The sequence below is a fragment of the Columba livia genome, chromosome 13, assembly GCF_036013475.1.
Source record: "Columba livia isolate bColLiv1 breed racing homer chromosome 13, bColLiv1.pat.W.v2, whole genome shotgun sequence".
In the NCBI taxonomy this organism is placed as follows: Eukaryota; Metazoa; Chordata; class Aves; order Columbiformes; family Columbidae; genus Columba; species Columba livia.
This window is the reverse complement of record NC_088614.1, coordinates 4,857,609-4,882,215: the sequence shown is the minus strand read 5'-3', so window position 1 is coordinate 4,882,215 and position 24,607 is coordinate 4,857,609. Positions and strand designations below refer to the sequence as shown.

Below are 24,607 nucleotides of genomic sequence, written 5' to 3'. Positions count from 1 at the left end.
GGGTTGGAGCATCCGGGCATTCGGTCACCTGGCGGGCGGGAGGCCGCGCGTCGGCCCCGCTCGGGACGTTCCAAGTTGCATCTTGGGCTGCGCCGCCGCCGCAGGGGCCTCTTCTCGGTCCCGCCGCCGTTCTCGGGCGCTCTTCTGCCTCACCGCAGCGTCGGACCCGGAATGCAGCGGTGCATTCTCATTGGCTGGCTCTCCCGTGCCTCTTCGGCGCCTCGACGCGCTGATAGGCGCAGCGTCCCGTCAGTCTGGCGCCCCGCCGTTGCCACGGTGAGGGCGCGGGCTGGGGCGGGCGGCTCGCCATGGCCGGCGTGGAGCTGTTCTCGCATCCCGCGCTCCTCACGCGCTACCGGGCCGGGCTCTGCTCCGCCGCGGCGCTGGCGCTGCTGCTCATCGCGGTGCTCACGTACGTGCCGCCGCTGCTGCTGGCCTACCGGAGCCACGGTGAGCGCCACCGGCCCCGCGCGGCGCGCCCCGGCCCGGCCCGGCGCGGTCCTGAGGCTTCGCGCTGTGTCTGCCCGCAGGTTTCTGGCTGAAGCAGAGCGCGTACCGGGAGCAGCCCACGGTGCGGTTCCGGTACGAGGTGCTCTTCGTGGCCACCCTCGGCCCGGGCCCGGGCAGCCTCTTGGCGTGGAGCACCTTCCCGGCGTTCAACAGGCTCCAGGAGGGGCGGCTGCGAGTCCCGCTCCTGTCGGTAGGGCTGCCCGAGGCGGGCCCGGCGGCGGCGGGACGGCGGGTGGGATGGAGCCGGGATGGCGTTGGGGATGGGCTGGCAGGGCCTGCGAGCAGGCGGCTCGTCCTGCACTGCTGCCTCACCTCGTGTCACAGCAACGTTTCCTCGGGACAAATGATTTTTAACCAGTGCAGGTTTACGCCCACTCAGTGTTACAGAATCATTTAGGTTGGAAGACACTGATAAGATCGTCCAGTCCAGCCATTAACCTCACATTATCAAGTCTGCCGCTAAACCGTGTCTGTAAACACCACTGGTGGTTTGCGTGAACACATCAGTTTACTTTCCTCAGATCAGTTGTTGTTCTGTCCCTCCGCGGCCATATGGCTCACCATCATCTGAATTTTGGAGGGGTTTGTCAGTATCCCCTGATTTTGAAAGCAGGTGTGTGCCTCTGCTCTGCAGCCCTCGCTCCTTCCGAGATTCCACAGTGGCAGTTATTTTTCTGCATTGCCTCTGTTACGCATGTTGTTATGCTCACAAATAGCTGAAGTACTGGGCATTTGTGACATGAAGCTTAGGAAGCCTTGGCTCACAACCACGGACTGGCATACAGAGGCCATTAAGAGGCAGGCTGCAGTAGCAAGGGGCAAAAGCCTGACCGTCAGTCACACATTTGCACAGGACATGGCAGAAGATCCAGCACCAAGGCATGTTTTATAGTGTGTGGGGAGGTGGTTGGAAGGGCATAGAGCAAAAGAGACCTTGAAGCGTCTGAGTTTTCCTTCCCTGGGGGCCATATGGGATGTTGTATAACAGACAAAATTGCAGTCTTCTTGCTTCTCTCTGGTCCTGTGTCTATAAAGTCAACCAGCTTTTTATTGCTTTCCTGACTATGCAGTTTATTTGCTTCTTTAGTATGTACATACTACAGTTGTGGATATCCCCTTGGGTTTTACCTCTTTTGTTTTTCTAACAGAAGTTCACATCTTTAAAAAAAATCTTATTCTTTTAGACTAGAGAAGAAGACAAAAATCAAGATGGCAAAATGGATCAGTTGCATTTTAAATTGGAACTTCCACTACAACCTACAGAGCACGTCGTTGGCGTTCAGCTGATTCTACTCTTTTCCTACCACCTTTATGTGAGCATTTTGAGTTTTGTTTGTTGCGACATATAGACCCACTGTAATATTCCAGTAGTGGTTATGCAAATGATGGCAGAACCTTTCCACATTTGAAATTCCTATCTAAAAGATTTATTTTACTAACAAATATTTAATTTTCTCCTTCTCTGCTGGGTCATTCCTAGTCGAACTCTGTTGCATATTTTTATATGTTAGGGGTTTTTTTAATTTTGAAGCTGTGTATTCTCTTGGGCTTTAGAGCAGCATGGAGAGGACCGAAATGCACAACAGTGGATGTCAGTGTGAGTGGCATCAGTAAATAACTGAGGGTATTGTAGAAGGCAGAAGGATGTGCATTGTTACATACTGCTGTGTCTTGACATAACCAGATAGTTTCAACAGCCTAAAACTCCATAGATTTTGCTTACTTAACAACTCTTGAAACAATGGTAATCATAAGCCAGGATCTTCTGTACGTTATAACTGGGAGGGGGAAAAAAGTGTTACAGGGAGAAAGGAAAATTAAATTCTGCTGCCACTGTATCTCAGGTGGCAGTGCAATTAATACCTAAAGCAGTGAGTAAAACACTAGAACCCACAGATGCATCTGGGAGGAGCAGTACCATAGAGCTGTGTTGGATGCAGCCACACAGAGAAGTTTTACCAGGAAGGTGAAGCTGAATTTATCCAAGAGAGTCTTGCTGATTGCAGATGGATAAGCATAGCAAGTGTAGCTGTGTGCTGTAGAAAACATTCTTAAACCTATGAAACCCAGAGTGAATACATGGCAGTCTTAAATTTATGCTGAAGTATTAGGTCAGTGATTAGTATCACAGAGTTGCAGTATTTGTAACACCTTTGTTTTACATAAATGTGAAAATTTTTCATTCAGATGAAGTGCTTGATAAGGGCTAAGGAACTTCCTTGTTTGACCCTTGTTACAAAGCAGGAGTCCTTAGCTGGCTTTGCCTGCTGGTTTAAATTGTGTCTCCAATGCATGTGTTTGGTCATCTTGCTGCTTTTCATGTGTCACGGCAAGTCAGTTCTTTCTGTCATTAGCCACAGGCTGTTGGACTTAACTGAATTTCCTGTGGAACTCTGTTTGGTTTATAAAGTTAACGAACAACTAAGGTAGTTCACTTTTAAAAAAAATTATTTTGCATTTCTTATTTTGTGTTCCCTTGTTTAGACTAATGTGAAAATATGAAACTCGTGAGTCAGAAAAAAATCAAATCCATGCAGAAAATCTGTAGATACAAAAAGGTAGAAAAATTTGTTGTGTTCCCCCCTCCTTAAGTTAATTTTGTTTTGTGTTCACCATTTCAGAGAATGTCAACGTTTGTAATGCAGAGCATGGCTTTTCTTCAGTTTTTTTCTCCGGTGCCAGGGTCTCAGCTCTTTATGAATGGAGACCTGAAGTTGAACCAGAGGCAGTTACTTCACCATTGTGGACTGGATACCAGATACAATGTGAGGACATATTTTTTTTCCTTCCCCATCAATTTCCCCTCCTCATTATCCTCCTAGTACCATAGGTGACACCGTCATTATTTGTACTTCTGCAGAGAGTGGACTGTAGAACTTTGGAACGGGTATTTTCTTCTTAGGCTTAAAAATGGAAGAGCTTATTCTGCCAAGGTGTTCAGTCTGATGTTTATGTGCATTCCTTCAAGGGCATGGTTATTTTGCATGGGAATTACTTTCTTGAAGAGTGGACAAATAACGCAAGTATCTCCTTGTTCTAATAGGTGTCTGTGGTCAATGGCACAAGTCCTTTTGCGAGTGACTATGATCTAACAAACATAATTGCAGCATATTGGGATAGAAATGGTAAGCCTGAACGTGTAGCAGTGAATCACAGGACAGCGGTAGTTAGCGTATTGGCAGCTGTTCTCTGAGGATTTGAGTTCTGTATTAAGACAGAAAAGCCCTTTAACCTGGACATTTCCTTTCCCCATTTTAGTGACAACAGTCTTTTCAGATCCCAACCCTGTTTGGATGACTGGAAGAGCAACAGATGCACCATTTATCATTAATGCCACTATTCGTTACCCAGTGGAAGTTATCTTATATCCTTTGAAAACTGCATAAACTGTGACATAACTGGGTTGCATTATTTGGGCCTTAACAGTTTTCATTTGGCCAGTATGTGTTCTTCCAGACTTGCTGCTAAACTTTGTTAGCTAAACAAATGCTGTAGGATTATTTGCCCATTCCTCCAGTCCGTTCTACTTGCATAACCACTTTTTGTCTTTCTCTAGTGGGAATCTGTGTTGCTTCCCAGCCGTACTAAATCTTTATTAAGTCTTGCTTTGCCTGCTGTCCCAGTCTGTCAGAGATGCCACTAGTGATGCGTGATAACGTATTCTGTGACCTAAAGGAAACCGTTAGAAATCTGTGTGCAAGGTAAGGTCACCAAATAATAACCCCACAGTGGATGTGGCAAACCTATTACAAGTGCAGACAGACACGAATTTTTTGTTTTCTACAAAATAATTCTTTGTTCATTGTGTCCTTTACTCATTTTCTCAGACAAGAACAAGTCTACGTTTAAAAGAATCTGTATGGAGCACATTTCTTACAAAATTCGTTTACTGAGTATTACCAATACCTACTTCCTGGTGGGTCAGGGACAAAATAGGCACTTTCCACGTAACTGGTTTAAATGTATTATAGGACAGACGTTATCTGCAGCCTCTGTTATATGCTGTGGTGAAAGGCTTTCAGGGGTTTCTGTGGCTCAAAGGCTTTGTATTTGCTACACAAACTGATGTCTTAATGAATTTTGTGCCTTTCCACCTCCAAGTTTCTTTGCTTCGTTATTGCGGTGATAGTATCAGAAGCTTCTTCGTTAACACGCCTTGACTTTCTTTAAATATCAGCCAGGATTTTGGGAAATGATGAAATTTGCCTGGATTCAGTATGTCAGCATTCTCCTTATCTTTCTTTGGGTGTTTGGTAGGATTAAAATGTTTGTATTCCAGAACCAGGTGTTGACTACAATTCCAATAGCGCCAGTTCTGCCAGTGTCTCCAGTACTGACCTACAAACAGCACCAGTCCTGAGGAGATGCCTGAGAACACTATAAAATAAATGCAATTCAAAACCAGATACCTGCTTTTATTCTGTAAACACTTTTTACTTCAGAAGAACAGAACTTTGTAAGTATGTTCCATACATGCTTCCTTTTTAAAATACATGTTCATTCATCTGTTTTTTCTGGGAACACTGAGGCTGAAAATTTTAACGTTTTTGACAGTTTTAAAGAAGAACCTAGTTATTTTTGTCTGCAACTGAAACACACTTCAAAAACGGTAGAAAGCAATAAGGCTGCTTGTTGCATTATCTTAGTTTTGCTAAACATTGAAGACTGGAAATAATATGCTAACAGTAATGACATAAGCCATTTTTACTGTATTGTGAATTAATTCACCTCTGAGCTAGAGTTCTGTCAAGAGCTTTTTGTTTATTCATTTACGAGCATTATGAAAGGAAAAAGGCAATGTGAAAAAATGTGTGGATAAGTTAGTGTCGGAGCCACACTTCTGTAACTGTGACTATTCATGCTAACTGATTTAGTTATTTAATAGGATGATGGATAAATTCAAGGTTGATGTGAGAAACCGGGTTGTGGGTGATACTGTCCGCAAGGTTTGCGCCATCATTTACTACTGTAGCACGAGACCGTTAATTGTGAGTTTGGAATAGTAGAACAGGGAAGCCTAGTATTTGTTTAAAGAAAACGAAAAAAAAGAACTACCAGAGAAGCTTCAGAGTTCCAAAGCAAGTGAATAATTACTTTTGGAATTTAAATTATAATTTAGAACAGATAAAAATTAAGTCAGTTATACCCACCTGGTGAGCACTGAAAGGCTATGTCCCTTCATCTTGATGGGAGGTGGTGGCAGGGAAGATTATGTAATTTTATTTTCTCTTTCTGGGTTTACTTCTTATGCCAGATAAGCTTAAAAGGGAAAACAATTAAGTTTCAATTGTTTTCAGTTTTGTAGTTGAGATTTCATTCTAACAAAGCGGCGTTATGGCAGGAGGGTCTAAAACAATTCTAGATGCTGGATAACAGAATTCTGAGTGTCTTAGTTCTCTTGAGCTGTTAGGATGTGGTGCGGCTATGAAATGTGAAAAAGCAACCTGTACAGCAGTACCCCATCTTTTGTCCATGGTCCTCTAGAATTCAACATCCTGGCAGTTTGGAGGTCTGCCTTTTCCTTCTTCTTTTCTCCTTCTCAAAATGGCCAGTTTATATGTGCTGGATGGACTCCAGCCTGTTCTTGAGTGAAATACTAATGTGGGGAGCCATGTCTTGGTTATTCAACACATTTTTGTGCTTGTGAAACTTATTTACTTACATGTGAGTTGTAAGTTATTGCAAGGAGCATTTGCTGTATACACATACATATATTTTGTTGTTGTTGTTTCAAGTCTCAAGTTTGCTCTTTCATTTCCAAAGTCTGTACCTGGCAGCCTGGGATTGTATCACAGTATCACAGTATGTTTGGGATTGGAAGGGACCTCAAAAGATCATCTAGTCCAATCCCCCTGCTGGAGCAGGAACGCCTAAGTGAGGTGGCACAGGAACATGTCCAGGCGGGTTTGAATGTCTCCAGAGAAGGAGACTCCACAACCTCCCTGGGCAGCCTGTTCCAGTGTCTGTCACCCTCACTGAGAAGAAGTTTTTTCTCAAATTTAAGTGGAACCTCTTGTGTTCCAGCTTGATCCCATTACCCCTTGTCCTATCATTGTTGGCCACCGACAAGAGCCTGGCTCCATCCTCATGGCACTCACCCTTTATATATTTATAAACATTAATGAGGTCCCCCCTTAGTCTCCTCTTCTCCAAACTAAAGAGCCCCAGCTCCCTCAACCTTTCTTCATAAGGGAGGTGCTCCACTCCCTTAATCATCTTCGTTGCCCTACACTGGACCCTCTCCAGCAGTTCCCTGTCCTTCTTGAACTGAGGGGCCCAGAACTGGACACAATATTCCAGATGGGGTCTCACCAGGGCGGAGTAGAGGGGAAGGAGGACCTCTCTCGATCTACTAACCACCCCCCTTCTAATACACCCCAGGATGCCATTGGCCTTCCTGGCCACAAGGGCACAGTGCTGGCTCATGGTCATCCTGTTGTCCACCAGGACCCCCAGGTCCCTTTCCCCTACACTGCTCTCTAATATGTAATTTCCCAACCTATACTGGAACCTGGGGTTGTTCCTGCCCAGATGCAGGACTCTACACTTTCCCTTGTTAAATTTCATTAGGTTATTCCCCGCCCAACTCTCCAGCCTGTCCAGGTCCCTGGATGGCAGCACAGCCTTCTGGCGTGTCAGCCACACCTCCCAGCTTAGTGTCATCAGCAAACTTGCTGATAGTACACTCAATTCCCTCGTCCAAATCATTAATGAATATATTGAATAATATTGGCCCCAGCACTGACCCCTTGTATCGCAGTGCACAGAGTCAAACCAACTGTCTACTGCTTTTTAGTGTTTCTAGGCACTACACAGGGTGAATGAAGGGGCTGGGAGCTTGTTTCCCCACCATCTCAAGCTGATGTGGAGCTGGTCTGCCATAGTCCCAGCTCTTCTCCCTTGCAGTGCTTATAGTGCTTGTGTAACTGTGTGAGTTAATTCAGAGAGTTCACTATGGTGAAGATAATCTTTACCAAATATCCTGACTTTTCCAGACAAGTCAGTTCCCTGAACTAATTTGGTATGTGTCTGCACAAGCATTAGGGTGGGCGTAAGAGAGGTAACTCCCTGGGCAGACCACAGAAGCCCATTTTAAGGGTTTGAGCGATAGAAATCCCACAAAAAATGGAACGCATAACAGACCTGCAAGCTGAACGGAAGGCTGTTCAAGATAGCAACTGGCATATGAAAGAAAATAATGCTAGAAAACAACAATAATACTGGGAGACTCCATTATCTCTATGTCACTTTTCTTTCCTGTTGTATCCTTCCGCATTGTTAAGACAAATGACACTGTTCAGAGCAACAGTTCAGTGAATGCATGTGAGAAAAGAAATAATGAAAGGGTCAGGTTCAGAAAAATACAGAGGAAAAGAATCCTATGTTTTATTTTCCTTCAGAATGAAAAAGCTGGAAAAAAATCCTCAGCAGTAGTTTAAGAGAACTATTTAAGTTAAAAGGTGGAAATAAAAAAGGTAATTGCCTCAATTTCTTTTGAAAGACACGTATTTTGCAATTGGGATGAGTGCAGTGTGAAAAAAGCAGTAAAGGCAGATACTACAGCTGGGAAAAAATGCTGTTTGTGGTACTTGTGCTGTGGTTAACTTCCTGCATCACTTTTATATTGACCATGGCTCTTGGTTCATAGTTCTGGCTCCTTTTTCAAGCTTGGAGAGGCATTCTACTTCTGTAAATAACCAAGCAATTAAAACAAACAAACAAACAAAGATAAGATTTCACAGCTAGAGCAATAAACTGGAGTACAAGGAAAAAAATACCTGAGAATCCACTGTAACTAGCATTAAAGGCTCCCTGGAAGGACTCTTCCTTCAGCAGCAGAAACTGATGTAAAAATAGCCCTGCAGTCCACTGCGCTGCTACTACACACGTCTGTGTACAGATACACCAGAGAGCAACCTAAATGCTGTTCATTGAGGAAGCAGAGAGGCAAGTTAACGTGATTTCTCTAAGTGGCTCTGTAAGAGGAAGAAATTAAGTAGCTGTTTGAAAGTCCTGTGCTGAAATAAAAGTGGGGGTGTGGACGCGTAAGAGGCCTGCTTCATGCGTTTTTTAGGGGTGATGCTCGGGTGAAAGGAACCATCTCAATGCTTATTTCTGAACTAGCCAAGCAGCCGGGGGCGGGGGAAGGACCTTGTGGTTCTCTTCGCCCGACGCGGGCAGGATGCGGCGGGGGCGGGCCGGGGGCCCAGCCGGAGGGGAGCGGTCGCGGCAGGCGGGCCCGGAGCGCTGCGGGGGCGGAGGCGGAGGAGAGGCAGTGGAGCGGCCTTGGCCACGGGCCGGACGGCGCAGTCGGCCGGGAGATGCAGCGGGACAGCTCCGGTGAGGCTGCCGGGCGCAGCCGCGGGCAGGCCGTTGCGGGGGCTCCGCCGGCCGCAGTGGAGCGGGCGGGTGCTGCGGGGGGGGCGGGGGGGAGGCTCTGCTAAGCTGCGCCTTTTCCCGGGGATGCTCCGGCTGCGGGGCGGATCGGCTCCTTCCGCGGCTCCTCCCGCTGCCCCGGCGCCTCAGCCACGTCTGAAAGCGGCTCATTGTCTCTGTGGGCAGCTCGGATCCGCGGCGGTGCCGGGAGGCGGTGGGAAGGTACGGGCCGGCCCGGGGGGAGGGTTGTCCCACGGGGCTCCTGGTCCCTGTCGGCGAGCCAGGCGATGACAGACCTTTTTTATTCGGTATCTAACAGCAGTGTTTACGATCGTTTGCAGTGCGTTTCAGGGGATGTTTTAAAGCCGTTCACACACGCCCCTGCTCGTGCTGCTGAAGTAGCGGCGGTACCTGCTGCGGCAGCCGCCGCGGAGCTGATGTCGCACAGTCCCGAGCCGGGCGTTGCTTGACGGGTAGTCAACTGTTGACAGAGGTAAAGCTCTTGAAAAACAGCCTTTTTTCCTCCTTTCTCCCCTCCCGCCCCCCGAGAACATGGCCGATCCGGGTTAAGGTGGATTTGTTTGCTGGAGCTGGTGAAATCGGATGCTTTAGGTAACATTTCCCGTCATTCCGGGAAATCCCTTTTCATTTTTCTGCAGTGTTTAACCTGTGTTTCTAGGTGAGAGTGACATACCAGACAAAGAATTTGTCGTTAGTTGCAGCGGTTGCCTCAGTGGGGCACACAGGGCACTCCTCAAGCCGTTCGTCCTCAGGCTGTTTGAATTTGAGGACACTATTGTACCAGCGCAGGTGAAGTCTCAAATAAGTGAATAGCATACAGGCACTCTCAGTGTCTCTTTGTCACTCCAGATGTGCCATCCTTAAAAACAGTAAAAGTTCCTAACAAAAACTGTAACACAGCAGACCTCATTTCTTGAACACTGGTAATTCTAGTATATGAAGACATTTTGTGATCTTCAGCTGCATTGCATGGAGAAATAGGTGGTGTAGGGCTCTGCCTCAACACTGTTATCTTACTCCAAACAATATTAAGGAAAAAAAAAAAAAGCCCAGTAGCTTTTTTTAAAAAAATATTTTTTTCTGGTCAGATAATGAAATCTATGGTATGTTTAATTGTATTATAAAGTATGTAAGCGTTATGTTTACCTGGAAGCAACTCTTCCAATCTCATTTTCCACTAGATTGTACAAGGAAGTACGTTTTCAAAAGCTGGATTAATGCTGTCAGCTGAAATGCTAATATAATGTCAGAATTCAGAATTGCAGAATGGTTGGGGTTGGAATGGACCTCTGGAGATCATCTAGTCCAACTCCCCTGCTAACGCAAGGTCACTGGAGCAGATCACACAGGTCGGTCCAGGCGGGTTTGAATGTCTCAGAGAAGGAGACTCCACACCCGCTCCGGGCAGCCTGGGCCAGGCTCTGGCTCCTCACAGCAAAGAAGTTTCTCCTCATGGTCAGGTGGAACCTCCTGTGTTTCAGTTTGTGCCCGTTGCCCTTCATCCTGTTGTTGGGCACCATTGGAAAGAGTCTGATCCATCCTCTCGATATCTACTCTTGAGATATTTGTAAGCATTGATAAGATCCCATCTCAGCTTCCCCAGCTGAACAGCCTCAGCTCTCTCAGCCTTTCCTCATAAAAAAGATGCTGCAGACTCCTCAGCATCTTTGTAGCTCTAGCTGGACTCCCTGCAGTAATTCCTTGTCCTTCTTACATTGGGGAGCCCAGAACTGGACCCGGTGCTGCAGATGTGGCCTCACCAGGCAGAGCAGAGGGGGAAGACAACATCTGGTAATGTCTGATTACAGTACATGTGCTGTACTTTTTATTATTTCGGTTCCATTTTCACTATTGTATGAAAAAAAATTAAGCAGGCTTATTAACTCTTCCAGCTCTTCAGCAACAATCATCTCTTGGAAACACTTAACTCTTTTTGAAGTACCAGTAGCTATATAGAAGGCACCCTCCAAACTGTCTTTTTCTTCGCCAAAGACCAATCTGTATACTGTTGGTGATACAGTAAGCTTTGCCTTGTTGAAAATGTGTCATTTCTAGCTGTGGAAGAACACTAGAAAGTGACATTTTGTCAGCTAGGTGATTTATAGCAGGAATTACTAGTAATATTGTGCATTTTTCTTGGACCGGCTTTGCCACGTTCCTACATTTCACTTTTGTGAGCTGCAAACTGTGTTTCTAATGTTAGCTCATAGAAGCCATTCTAGTGGCTGCATTGGTGCGATGTCTTGTACGTGAACTATGTAGTGAATAAACTTCTCAATAAGGTATAGTAGACCTTGAGGTGATCTTTGTGTATCATGCCACGCACAAACATTTTTATGTTATTTTATAAAATGCACAATGACATATACAATTACCATTCTTTTAAGAGTCAGTACTGAGGTGCTTTGTTTTTTTAAATATACAAATGTTACTTAGATTCAGCTCATATGATTGCTCTGTAAGTCAGCATTTAGAGTAGATAACAAGCATAAAGGACAAAATCACTTTTGACTAGCAAAAGTTTGAGCACATGATATAGTTGAAGTAATTTCTGTGTGATCTATAGGCTTTGGCTTTAGAAGTGCTGCAAAACCTGTTTTAAATGAAAGTGTGCTGGAAATCTTCTCAGACACAAAGTGCCTGGGGAAGACTGACAAAGACAGCTAAGATTCAGTTGCTCAGAAGTCTTTTTAGGGGAGCAGGTACTTGTAATTCTTCTCTCGGTTGTTTTGCTTTATTCCAGCCAGATTTTTCAGTCTTCCTGCAACAGACCCAGACCTGTTTGTTCCAAGGGAGTCTTTCATCCCAGCCTTCTGTCCCAAGCTCAAAAGTGTCCATGTTTCTTTACAGCTCTAATGTGAGGCACTCTTTCTACAGCCTTTTTGGCATCCCAGAAAAGAATGAGCAGCTAATAGGAGGGTCTTAGGGTGTGTGTGTGTGTGGGGGGGGGTTGTTTGTTTAGTTTTGGGTTTTGTGGGTTTGGTTGGTTGGTTTGGCTTGGTTTTTTAGCTATGAAGGGTTTTTTATTAATATTTAGTAGGTCAGTTCATTTTGAATTCTGTACTGAAAGGAAGTTTACTGAGCAGTTGTGCTCCTTTCAGTGCTAACCTGCAAAGATCTGGATACTTGATTCCAACATTACTTGTCTTGTGAGACAAACAAAAGTCCCTGAAAAGCAAGAGCTAACTGATCATCTGATGAACAGTTTATTTCTTTGCTCCTCCATTATTTTCTGCCATTCTGCGTCTGAAAAATGTTCAGAAAACTTTCTGGGGTCAATACTGCTGCTCACTGTATTTTTACCCTGCCTGGTAAATTGGATAGCTTTTTGTAATGTATCTGGTCTCTTGGCAAGCAATGGCAGTTGGTAGCGACCCTCTGTTGCCCAGTTTGTGTAGTTAATTTCCTTTGCACAATATGTAAGAATAGTTATTCTGGGGCAGACCCAGGTTCAGCTAGTCCAGGATCTTGTTTCCATTAGTAGCTCTGAGCAGACAAGCCCAGTGGCAGAGCTTGAGTCAGGACTGATGACTAAACCATATGTGCAGATGCTTTTCAGATCATGTTTGAACATTTGTATTGGCTTGTGAATAGATGATTCTGTCTCAATAATTTGTTAGGATTAGGCGTGATTATTCTGCTGTTAGCAGAGCTCTCCCTGAAGAAACAGTATCACAAAAGAAGCAATACTACTATCACAGAAAAGGCGTATCATTGTAACTGTTATCAAAGTCGTTTATGCTTAGCATTATGTACAAAAGCATGTATTGTGATACCACTAAATATTGCAGTACTTCAGGTGTCTCAGCTGAGAGGTGTGGAAGTGCTCTGTGCTGCAACTTGATGTCCCTCACAGCATGTTTTTCTGCCTCTTGTGGCTTCCTTGCCTCTTCTGGTCTGTCTGACTTCATGGGGAGATGAGGAGGTGCTTGCTGGAGGGTTTGTCGTGGAGATGGCAGCTGAAATGGCAGTAGTGCCAGGACATCTGTCCCCTCTGGTGGGTGTCCCTGTCGCGCCGTGTCCTCAGCCGGCAGGCCCGCTCTGGGCGGGCGGGTGCAGCCGCCGCTGTGGGCGGGGGCGGGAACGGGCCCGGCGGCCCTGAGGGAGCGAGGCCCGCAGCGGCGGGAGGGCTCTGCCGAGACAGGGGAGGCGGGCTGCTGTTGCACCTGGTAACTCATGGCGTTCTGGCCTGCTGCCTGTCCGTGCTGAAAGACCTGCTAACAGCACCCTCTGGTGAGTCCCGCAGAGAAATAAACAGAAGATCAGAAGGAGCAGCCTGGGTCACAAGGTCCTGTCTCTCACGGTTAAGGCAATGATATAATGTAATCTACTCAGTACATTTATAAATATCTATATGTATATAATATTCAGCAACTTTATGAGAAGGTGATTCTTCAGGGTATTCAAAACCTGCTTCTGCCTCAGCTAACATTTGTCAAAACTCATGGAAGAGCGTGATGGGTTTTGCACGTTAAAGGGGTCTGAGTTAACTGCAGAATGCAGTTGCAAATGGTAAAAGGGTATTTACATGCAAATAGAATTACATGTGCCCAATGTGAGAAATGCAGAAATAAAAGGCACCGTTTACAGAGAAAATCCAGTGAGCTGGATATGTATTTGGTCTCATGCAATGAAACCAGCCCAAGAGAATATTCTTAGAGATGCTGCATTCTGTTGGCAACCGTGGTCTGGGGCTCCTCCACTCTTTCCCTTCTATGCCTTTTTATTCCCTACGTTCTTCCAGCTCCAGTGCTGGTCTGTGCTTTGCTGAGTTGTCTCAATGCTAAAAAGCTAGGTCAAGAAAAACAAGCAGGTAGCTTTCTTCCAAGCTAGCAGACTAATAAACATTGGGACTATGTAAGAGGCCCTTAGGGGGCCATGGGTCTCATCCTAGGTGGTGCTATTGCTGTCATACATCATGGATATTTGCGCAGAGTTAATGAGAATGTGAAACCACTGGAAAAAAGGACCTTCTATCAGTGGGAGCACAACCACCAAAAACTATGCAATAACCTTGGTTTTAGAGATAAACGAATGCTGTTGCTAAGCTGGAGAAACAGATTGTATGTTGAAGTAGGGAACATAAAAAATAGTAAAAAGGCATTTTTAGCTGAGTGGTTATAAACTAGAGTGGATGTAAAGAGTATACAGAACTTTGTGTCCGAAGAAGAGCGATCTGGAGCACAGGTGTGATGGGGGCGGCTGAGGCACCTGAGGGGTTCAGCCTGGAGAACAGGAGCTGAGCGGAGACCTTCTGATCTCTGAACTGCCTGAAAGGAGCTTGGAGCATGGAGGGTGTTGGTCTCTTTTCTTAAGTAACAAGTGGTAGGATGAGAGGTAACAGTCTCAAGTTGCACCAGGAGAGGTTTAGATTGGAAAGTAGGAACAATTTCTTCCTGGAAAGGGCTGTTGGGCATTGGAACAGGCTGCCCAGGGCAGTGGTGGAGTCACCATCCCTGGAGGTGTTTAAAAGACACCTAGATGTGGTGCTCAGGAACATGGGGCAGTGGTGGACTTGGCAGTGTTGGGTTAATGGTTGGACTTGATGATCTTAAAGGTCTTGTCCAACCTAAATGATTCCACGATTATGTATCTTAACAAGTTTGGGAGAAAAACTTCCACTATCAGGTTAGTACCTTACTCATTTGCCTTGCTCTCTTTACAACATACTGCATGATACCGAAGATAGGTGCTTTTATTGACTCATTTTTCATACTCAGCTCGTAGTCTACTGTTTTTCTTGTCTTACATACAAAGGTTTAATAGCAAAATTGTGTTAATTTATTATAGAACACATTTATTTATATTGTGAAGAGACATTCAGGCAGTTGAAGGAACCAAAACTCTCTTTCATTTGACCATTTATTTCAGCTTTCGGTACTAATTAATAGTCTTTTTCATGTTGCATTAGGGTGGCATTAAGGACTTCATGCATTTATTATGTCAAATGAATGTGTATCTGTGTTTGCTGTTCTGCATGGTTTACTTTCAAGAGTCTGGAGTGTGTTGGTATATGTACTTTTCACTGTAACAAGAAAAAAGATGTCTAAATGTAGCTAGATAGCAAATGCTTATATGTAAAACTCTCAAGGTGATCTTCATAAATGAGGATTCTTATTTTCCTAATGCCGTGCTTGCTGACATATACCGACTGCTTACAAGTGGAATCTGCAAAAGTGAGAGCACAACGGTTAGATGCCAAAAACCTCTTGTAAAAAGTTGTGCGGGGTGCCTGTGCCTTGAACTTTGACTTCAAAACAAAACAGAAGTCCACTTGGGGTTGACATGCCTAAAATTTCCCAAGAGTTACATGCAGACTGATTCTAACTCACAAACAGGTAATTCCTTAAATGCAAACTCAGAGCCTAAAATCATGGAGTGAGTGCACTCCAGCCCAAGGACACATGTCAGCTGCTTTTTCACTTTAACATCTGTAGCCAGATGCGGCTTCAGGTTGTGAATTTTCACCCATCTTCTGCAATTTGGAAAATACAGGGTTGTGCACATGCATCAATCAGAGTAGCGCCCTACTGCCACCACAGAGTAGAGTGCTCACATTAGATAACAAGATTATTTTTATTTCAGTAGCCAGTTACTGATGTTCCTGTCTACTCTGTTTAAGGGATAGGAGCCCTTGTAATGTCATACTGAAATGGAAGTACAGTGGAGTGATTCAGAAAGTTTTTTTTCCCTTTGGCAGTATTTACCAGAATTCAAGTTGGGGGCTTTGTTTTTTCTCCAGCAGTTAACCTACATCAACCCAAGGCTTCCTTCAGCATCAGACATTTGCTCCAAACTTATTTCTATTGTGATCTTGCCATCACACGTTACTTTATTTCCGTTTCCGACACCTGTCACCTGCAGATGACCATCTCCCAGTGCCACTGATTAAGGAAGTAAATAGTTCCAAATACATACATGCATATTTTAAGAAAGCTTTTACTAATGCAAGAATTTGTGTGGTGTAACTTTTATCATTATTGTGCCATATGGGCAGTGGTTCACCAGCATTTTCCTTCTCTTTTTCAGCTTCTTTTGTCCTTTTTCCTCGACGAGAATGGCAAGGATTCGGATTCCTAGCACAGTCATTATACTTTTTGTTGCGGTTCAGACTGGATTCTTACTCTTCATGTATGCCCGGTACAGCAGCTTCATGCCGCAGCCTGAGGAGAAACCATCTCAAGTCCACATCCTCATTCTCTCCTCCTGGCGGTCAGGATCTTCTTTTGTCGGTCAACTTTTCAGCCAGCACCCCAGTGTCTTCTACCTGATGGAGCCTGCGTGGCACGTGTGGGTTACCATGTACCAGAACAGTGCCAAGGTCTTGCACATGGCGGTGCGGGACCTAGTCCGGTCGGTGTTTCTGTGTGACATGTCTGTGTTTGATGCTTACATGCCTTGGAAAAGAAACTTATCAGATCTTTTCCAGTGGGCGGTGAGTCGGGCGCTGTGTTCAGCTCCTGCTTGTGACTCCTTTCAACGTACTGACATAACCAGTGAAATGGCATGCAAGACTCTTTGCGGACGGTACCCATTTAGCAAGGTGGAGGAAGCCTGTAAAACTTACAGCCATGTCGTCATCAAGGAGGTTCGGTTCTTTGATCTGAAGGTCCTCTACCCACTTCTCACTGATCCATCCCTGAATCTCAAAATTATTCACTTGGTCCGTGACCCCAGGGCAGTCGTCAAGTCACGGGAACAATCGGTCAAAGCATTAGCCCGTGACAATGGGATTGTTCTGAGTACCAATGGCACTAAAGTGGAAGACAGCAAGTACAAAGTAATGCAAGAGATTTGTAGAAGTCATGTTCAGATTTATGAAACAGCTACCCTAAAACCACCTGGTTTCCTTAAAGATCGCTACTTAATGATCCGTTTTGAAGATCTGGTCAGAGATCCATTATCAGAAATCTCAGAAATGTATAAGTTTGCAGATCTTAGTTTGACCCCCACGCTCAAAAGCTGGATCTATAACATCACACATGGACAGGGACCAGGAAAAAAAAAAGAAGCCTTCAAAATCACATCTCGAGATGCGGTTAGTGTTTCACAGGCCTGGAGAAATATTCTTTCCTTCCAAAAAATTAAGAAAATACAGGAAGTTTGTAAAGGTGCTATAAACATGCTTGGCTATCAGCTGGTGGATTCAGAAAAAGAACAAAGAGATCTGTCATTGGATTTAGTGTTGCCAAGACGACAAAATCAATTCAGTTGGTCATCATTTAATCCAAAGCACTGAGACATTATTTTTGAGAGATCTAGGATTGGGGGAGAGGGTGCAGATGGTTGAGTATTTGTCTACTGTGCAACATATGGGTAACTTGAAAATACTTGGCTGGTGAGTTTCACTATCTTTGTTGGTTTTCTGTAATGGAAGGAGTTGTTGTTGGTTTTTTTTTTGTTTTAATCCAGAGTATCCTATACCGCAAAAAGAAACAAACAAAAAGCATGAGAAATGCCACAAGATAGTTGTCAGGTTGCAAATTTACAGCTGATCTGTGCTGTTCTCAGCATTGTTTTAAAAACGTAATTTAAGAACTTTCTATTAAAAAATGAATTGTCAAATATGTGTTCGTTCATTGATAATAGCTTCTGTTTTCATGCTTTAAATGTTTAACAATTTCAATCCTTTCTTAATATAAATGCAGCAAAGTAGAAACTTTCTTCCACAATTGCTTGACTGTCTTCTTTTGATTTCAAGTTGTTATGCAGTTTTGTATTTTTTTTAGACTTCTCTTGATGTTTAAAATTTTAATATAAAAGTTCTCCAGAAGCTGGGGCAACTGCAGCAGTTTTGTTGTAAAAGGCTTTAGCAGGAGCTTCATTTATTGATAGATTTCTTAGTGCTTTCCCTGGAATGGCAAAGTTTGCAATCAGATACTTGAATGCGGTGTCGGCACGGAGTGCAAAAAGTGAAAGAGATGAAGAAACATTGAGTGGAGTCAATGTGGAAGTGGCTTCTTAATGCCACCCCAATCGTGCGTTCTGATGCTGCAACACAGACTAGGCACGTGCTGGCTCCTGCAGCATGATTCGTACCTCTCTCTTCAGAACTACAAGTTGTTAATGAAGATCACTAAGAAATTCAGAGTGCCTTGGAAATCTGCATAGTGATTATACTGCTGTATGGAAGTGATCAATTCAAACAACTTTGATTTCAGATATTGACACTTGTGTATGGGGTTCCTGTCTGGTTTTGTTTGTTTGTTTAATACAGCATGTCCCAGGATGGACAGTAGTTTGTTTGATTCCAGGTAATCCTGTTAGGCCTAACTGAAGAATATAAGTAGGTGATTGCTTGGGACTCAAAGGGCTTAGCTTTCTTTATCTTTCCTATGTTGAATGAGAAAGTGGATAGGCTGCGTGCTCCTCCTTTCTCTGTTACATGTTTTTTCATGCTGAGTAAGACAAACAGACACTTCTAACATTGCAGTGTCTGTGTGTGCTGCAGTTTCCCTGAAGAATACCACCTGCCAAAGGCTCCAGACAGCCAGGTGACTGAGCAGTTAAGTAGCTTGGACTAGAAGTGCTCGCAATGTGGTTAGTAGGCTAAAAACATGCCTAGTTTACATCATAAATATTTCCCTGTCTGTAGTGTTTTGCTCTTGTTCTAGACACTCTGTATAGCGTGCTCTGGACGGCCTGGATAACACGAGTGCTTGTTGGTACTGCAGATGAATTAGTGCTCACAGTGTGGCAGGTAGGTGCAGTCGAACTGCAGCTTAGTACAATTCCATGTATCACTTCTTGCATATGGTCACATCTGAACGGTGTCTAAAACCAAGCTTATAAACAGCAACTGTAAAGTGTGGCGTATCTTACTCATTGTTTTTCATTTTTTTGCACCCCACTTCTTCAGCAAGCTGCTCTCAGGAGCCAGGGCACGCTCTGCTACCCTGGTTGCCCCAGCTATCCCTGATGGGGCTGGTGGTGATGGGTCCTGTTCCTGACCAGCTACAGCTGTGAGTTGGGATGCTGGGGACAGAAGACCCCAAGTGCTGCTAGGTGAACTAACAATAATGGCCCCTCTACATCCAATGTGCTGTGGTTTACAGGGGCCGTGCAGCTCGGGGTGGCTGTGCTGGGGTATGTTTGGAACAATGGAGCCGCTGCCAGGCATCGCCTGCTGGGACCAGGACTGTGACTGCAGAGGTGATGTGGGATGGGAGGTTTGTGCTCAGGGCTTATGGGGTCCCTGCAACTGGAAATGTTCTGGGCAATGCGAAACAAGTGGGGAGGTCAGCACACTGAGAGAGGGAGCTGCTGTGCTGGGCGGGTTGCCTAGAGCTGTGCCAAGGGGACGGTGGTGCGAACACATGTGACTGACTCCTTCAGCTCCTACTCTGTGCCAAACACCCCTTCCCCGCAGCTCTCCAGCGTGATCCTGAACTGCAAGATGCTTTCTGATGTCAGTGGGAGCGTTTCCTTTTATGCTGAGCATGTCCAAAGTGGTGTCAGTTTGTCTTAATGTTATCTTGAATTGCTCAATCACTCTGGCTTTTAAAGAATGCCTTGCATTTCGAGGTGGCCTGTTTGGTGACACATGTGGCATCCCAGCGTGAGCAGGGCTGGTGATGCAAGTCGGGGAGTAGGTGAGTGGGGGATGTGGGGGCTAAAAGGCAGTCCCCCTGAAAAGAGGGGTCACAGTCCAAAAATACCTGAAAATTCATGGGAGAGGATAAAACGTATTAAACCCTGTAAATATGAGTGTGAGAATTTCAAACAGAGAAATCCGTCATTTGTATTTATATATTGCAGAATGGTATTCCTGTATATATAAAATGATTTTAAAATTAAACCCTTTTTCTACTATATTATAGAATGGATTTTAGAATGTAAAAAATTCCTATTGATGGTTTTAAAAATACAAATGTCAATATGTAAATTAAAAAATGAAGGACTTGAAAATGAAAAAAAATTATATAAAGAGCAATTTAAAATAGAAAAAAGTGTGAGTAGATAGAGCTATGTATAATTACTGTGATACATAGTCTAAACAGATATTTAATATCATCTATATATATTCACTCATACCCGTATACATACCTTCTATTTATTAATAAGTGTAACTAGATATCTCAGTCTAAATATATATAATTGTAAAAAATCAAAATATGTAAATCTGAAAAGATATTTAAGTTTAAATTGAAGTTTAAGCGTATTTAAGTACAAATAGATACTGGAGCGGGGCAAACGGGGAGGGGAGGAGAGAATGGAAATTGACGTGCGTAGCTGGCCAATCAGATTGCGGAGAGGAAGAGACGGCGCGGGCCGCGGGGAAGGCTTGTCTCGAGGGCTTCAAATGCACATGCGCAAAAGTGTCCGCTGCGAAGTGCACACGGCGTTCCCAGCGGCCACGTGCGCGCACTGTTCGAGCCCGGAGCGGTTCCGCCGCGCCGCCGTTCGTCGCTGTTTCCGCGAGGTCCCGGTGAATGCCCGGCCCGGCCCCGCCCGGCCTGCTCCGCTCCGTCTCAGAGAGCCGCCCCGGAGAGTCGGGTCCGGCAGCCTTTGGGGAAAATATGCCCAAATTGCGCGGTCCTCACTCCGGTGCGTCCCGAGAAGCGTTCGTGGGAGCGGAGCGCCGGGAGGAGCAGCCAATGGGACGGCGCGGTGGGGTGGACAGCAGCCAATCAGAGTGCGCCCGCTCCTTCCAGAGTCAATAGCTGTATCCCGTGTGTCCGTGGGGTCTCAGGCGGCACCGAGGACGGGACGGGGGGCTGCGGAGCGCTCGCTACGGCCGGCTCCCGGGGGTCTGGAGGCAGCCGGCTCAGGGAAGCTCCCGCAGAGGTCCCGGGAGCCGGCAGAGGAGCAGGAGGCGACAGCCGGCCGGGGGCAGACGCCGGGCGCGTCCCCAGCTCGCCAGGGCAACCCCTGAGCCTCCTCCCTCGGCTCCGCTCGCCCCGTGCAGTCGCCCCCAGCCCCGGCAGCTCCTGCGAACCCGTCCCGTGTTCCTGGGCCGCTCCCGAGCCCCATTGTGAAGTCGAATTCTGCTGCTGCGCCCGCCGGGCGCCGCCGCCCCGGGCGCTTGTGCACGAGCCGCCGGGAGGCCGCGCGTCTCCGCCCCGCCCTGCCCTGAGCCGGCCCTGCCCGGCCCCGCGCGGCAGCCGCGCCTCGCGGCAGCGCCTGCGGGCACGTGCGGGTGGGCTGCTCGCGTTCGTCCGCGCGCGGCTGCGGGTCTCCTGAGGGGCTGGTGCTGGGGCGGCCGCTGCCGGGCGGGAACTCGTGGTCCGCTGCCCCGGCCCCGCGGCCCCGGGGGCCCTGCGCGCCCTCCCCGCGCTGACCCGAGTCAGTACACCTCCTGCAAACACTTCAACGGCGGTCGCTGTGGCGACCACCAAGATGCTGAAGGGAGTGCGGCATCTCCCGTATGAGGAAAGGCTGAGGCAGCTGGGTCTCTTTAGCTTGGAGGAGACTGAGGGGCGACCTCATTGATGTTTATAAATATGGAAAGAGTGAGTGTCACGAGGATGGAGCCAGGCTCTTCTCGGTGACAACTAATGATAGGACAAGGGGTAATGGGTTCAAACTGGAACACAAGAGGTTCCACTTAAACTTGAGAAGGAATTTCTCCTCAGTGAGGGTGGCAGAGCCTGGCCCAGGCTGCCCAGGGGGCTTGTGGAGTCTCCTTCTGTGCAGACATTCCAACCCGCCTGGACACCTTCCTGTGTAACCTCATCTGGGTGTTCCTGCTCCATGGGGGGATTGCACTGGATGAGCTTTCCAGGTCCCTTCCAACCCCTGACATTCTGGGATTCTGTGCCGTTTGCTGAGCAGTATCGCAGGTGTGTTGTTTGTAAGCACTGGCAGTGCTGGGGACCAACGTGCTCCGCTATCTGAGAGGGAGAAGAGGCAAAGGTGGACAGAGCATGGAGCTGAAGTCATTTTCAGGAGAAGGATGCATTTCCACTGTTGCAGAAACTGATCTAGATATTCCGGCCTTGAGCAGGTGAGATCTAGAGATCTGCCGCAGCCTGTCCTAAGGTGCTGGGTCCCCAGGGGTTCCTTCCTGCAGCCCCCCAGGCTGGGCAGGCAGGACATGGGCCAGGGCTGCAGTGAAATGCACCGTTCCCATCGCCTGCTGCCAGCCATGCATCTTCCAGCGCAACGCACTGCTGCTGGGCTCAGCCCAAAGGAAGCTTCAGCAGGATCACATTTAGGAAGTGTGCTTTTAGGTTCTCATGGTAATTCCTGCACCAGCCAGGGTGAGCTGCCCATCCCTGCACAGAGAGCACTGGGCTCAGACCACTGGCTCCTGGCCTCGAACATGATATTGGTTTGGATGATTTGTTTTGTTATGGCTCTTTTCCCTTTCTCATATCTCTTCTTCACGCAAAAATATTTGTAATTTGTAATGTAACATCAGTCTGTATTTTTCTGGACTGTTTGTATTGTAACAAAACTAATTACAAACCTCTCATAGGTTAGTTCCTAGTTTGAGGTGACTACTTCCACAAAGATATCATCAGAATGAATAAAAATTATTATAAAATTATTATTTGTGGTTCAAAACTGCATGTGCATAAGGAGTAATCATAATGATATATTTGGGCTAACTGAAGCCTGCCTGTAATGGAAGCTTGATGGATGTAGGGTTTCCCTTGGCTGGTTTCCAGGGTCTCCTTGTGGTTGCCAGTCCTTGCAACCAGCACTGTGCTCAGAAAATCCCAAGGGCTGTGTGCAAACCAGGTCAGCATAATTGTCACAAAAAGTAAGGCTGGGGGGAACTCCAGAGGAGAAAGATCAATTCTACCTCCATCATTCTTGACAGATGATTGTAGAAGCACTTTTTAAAACCCCATGACTTCTCTAGCTGATCTGTTCCAGCACTTCTTGGATGGTATCTTGGAACGATCTTTTTTCTGTATCTGAGCAGAGTCTTTCTCATTGCAATTTATATCCATTCTCAGCGGACATGAGAGCTGTTTGCTTTTTCTTTGCAGCTGCTTTTTGCTTGCTTGTGTAGTGTTACGATTCTCTCAAGCTTTCACTAGACTAAACAATCTAGTGTTCTCAGGTTTTCTGTCCAAGATTGTAGTTTCTAGGTACCTGAGCATTCTTAATACTTTCTTCTGGCCTTTCTCCAGTGAGTCACACCTTTCTTGAAGTACACAAACTGGAAATACTGCTCCCTAGGGGGACTGACCCGTGCTACTGAATGGGCAGGAAGGATTAATTTATGTGTGACACGTATTACTGATATATCCCTATACAATGTCTGTTTTTTTTGTCACTAGCCTGACCCTGTGACTCACACTGTGATACACAACACTCTAGATCTGTTTCTGTTATTTAAGAAACACTAAATTTGTCCTCACCAAATGGTAATAGTGATCTTACCTCTGGAACTGGGACATACGAAAACACCTGGCTTTACAGACGTGATGCTTTTATTATGTAGAAGAATGTTTCTGGTGACTTGTAGGTTTGTTAAAAACAGTGATATTGATCATAAATACTCTTCCAAGGCTGGTTAGCCCACCATAGCACCATCAAAAAGGCTTAACGTCACAGGCACCAAGATACAAACAAAGTGCAAAAAACGTTTTAATGTTCAGAACGTGTGAGAAGGTGCGATCATATGTAATTTTTTGCCAAAATTGATGTCAGCATCTCTTTTGAATAATAATTCCTTTTTAGTCTGTAATCTGTAGTAAAATTAATATTGATCAGTGGTCCACTAACACAAAACACCACTAACCTTTTGTGAAATGGATATGTAGAAGAATCACCTCAGTATCTTTCCTTCACCAAAAGGTGCATATAGTGCTAGAGATGGGCACTGAGGGAACAGTACCATTAGCTTGCAACTAATTACTTTTCTAGGTTGAAGGTGCAGTTTTAGTTCTGCAGGTCACTAGGAAGATGTATGCTTTCCCTGAAGAGCTTTACCCTATATTGCCTTGATTCTGCCTTGAAACTGTAAGAAAAGTGGCTCTGGAGCGGAGGTAGCTTCCATATACAATCCAAGTGAATCATTATTAGTGATAAATGAAAACCCAGTAAAAATTTCTGTAGTGTAAGACAGGGATTCTTCTCTCGTATAAACAGACAAAGCTTTTAAAAAGTCTATGGAGCTTTATAGTTTTTAATATAAATTATATATACAGTTTAAATTGGACTAGGATCTTTGCCTCGTTATAGCTGCCTTTGGGATAGTTTACTCTCTCCTCCTGGTAATTGTAAAAATACTCTCTAACAGATCTTCTTATCATAAAGATTTTAATAAAGGTATAGTAATTTCAAAGTAATTCCAGTATATATCAATTCTATAAAATGTGGGGTGGACAAAATAATGTACTACAAAATATGAAATCCTTGCAAACATATTTTTAAAATCTCCTGTCAGTTATTCCTAATCTGAATTGGAAGCTGAAAGAAGTTGCACTTTTTAGCATTATGCTGTTTAACTTTTTTTTTTTTTTTCTGGTTAGGGCAGTTGTCTTACCTCTATAAAAAACGCTCACAAAGGCATTTTTGGGTATAGAAATTGTCAACCTGCTTCGTGTTTGAATTGCTCTCTCCTTGTATTTGACAAAAATCCGCCATCTCGTGGCCACAGTCATGTAACACTACTGCTGCTCAGAAAAGTTAGGGCAGCATCTGTTAACTGCTTGTGTGAGAAACAACTACCTTTTCCCAAGGATTAGCTGCAAAACTCCTTAATGCAAAGTACCATTCTGATGTTCCTGTTTCTTTCTAT

At 45.4% G+C, this 24,607-nt stretch overlaps 2 protein-coding genes across 7 annotated transcripts; both read left to right on the top strand.

Annotated features, from left to right (window-relative positions):
- Positions 1-16: 16 nt before the first annotated feature.
- Positions 17-6,244, top strand: TMEM231 (transmembrane protein 231). The gene is made up of 7 exons (XM_065028318.1): positions 17-450; positions 531-700; positions 1,695-1,823; positions 3,132-3,275; positions 3,554-3,635; positions 3,769-3,879; positions 4,686-6,244. The coding sequence occupies exons 1-7, from the start codon at positions 309-311 to the stop codon at positions 4,868-4,870; spliced, it is 963 nt and encodes a 320-aa protein (XP_064884390.1). The 5' UTR covers positions 17-308; the 3' UTR covers positions 4,871-6,244.
- Positions 4,828-18,716, top strand: LOC102092353 (carbohydrate sulfotransferase 5). 6 transcript variants are annotated; one of them, XM_065028279.1, is made up of 3 exons: positions 8,710-8,850; positions 9,228-9,379; positions 15,937-18,716. In XM_065028279.1, the coding sequence occupies exon 3, from the start codon at positions 15,965-15,967 to the stop codon at positions 17,144-17,146; it is 1,182 nt and encodes a 393-aa protein (XP_064884351.1). In that variant the 5' UTR covers positions 8,710-8,850; positions 9,228-9,379; positions 15,937-15,964; the 3' UTR covers positions 17,147-18,716. The 6 variants fall into 6 exon arrangements, with proteins under 6 accessions (XP_021146309.1, XP_064884350.1, XP_064884351.1 ...); XM_065028281.1 differs by having other exon boundaries at positions 9,228-9,498; XM_065028280.1 differs by lacking the exon at positions 8,710-8,850 and adding an exon at positions 8,929-9,108.
- Positions 18,717-24,607: the final 5,891 nt, after the last annotated feature.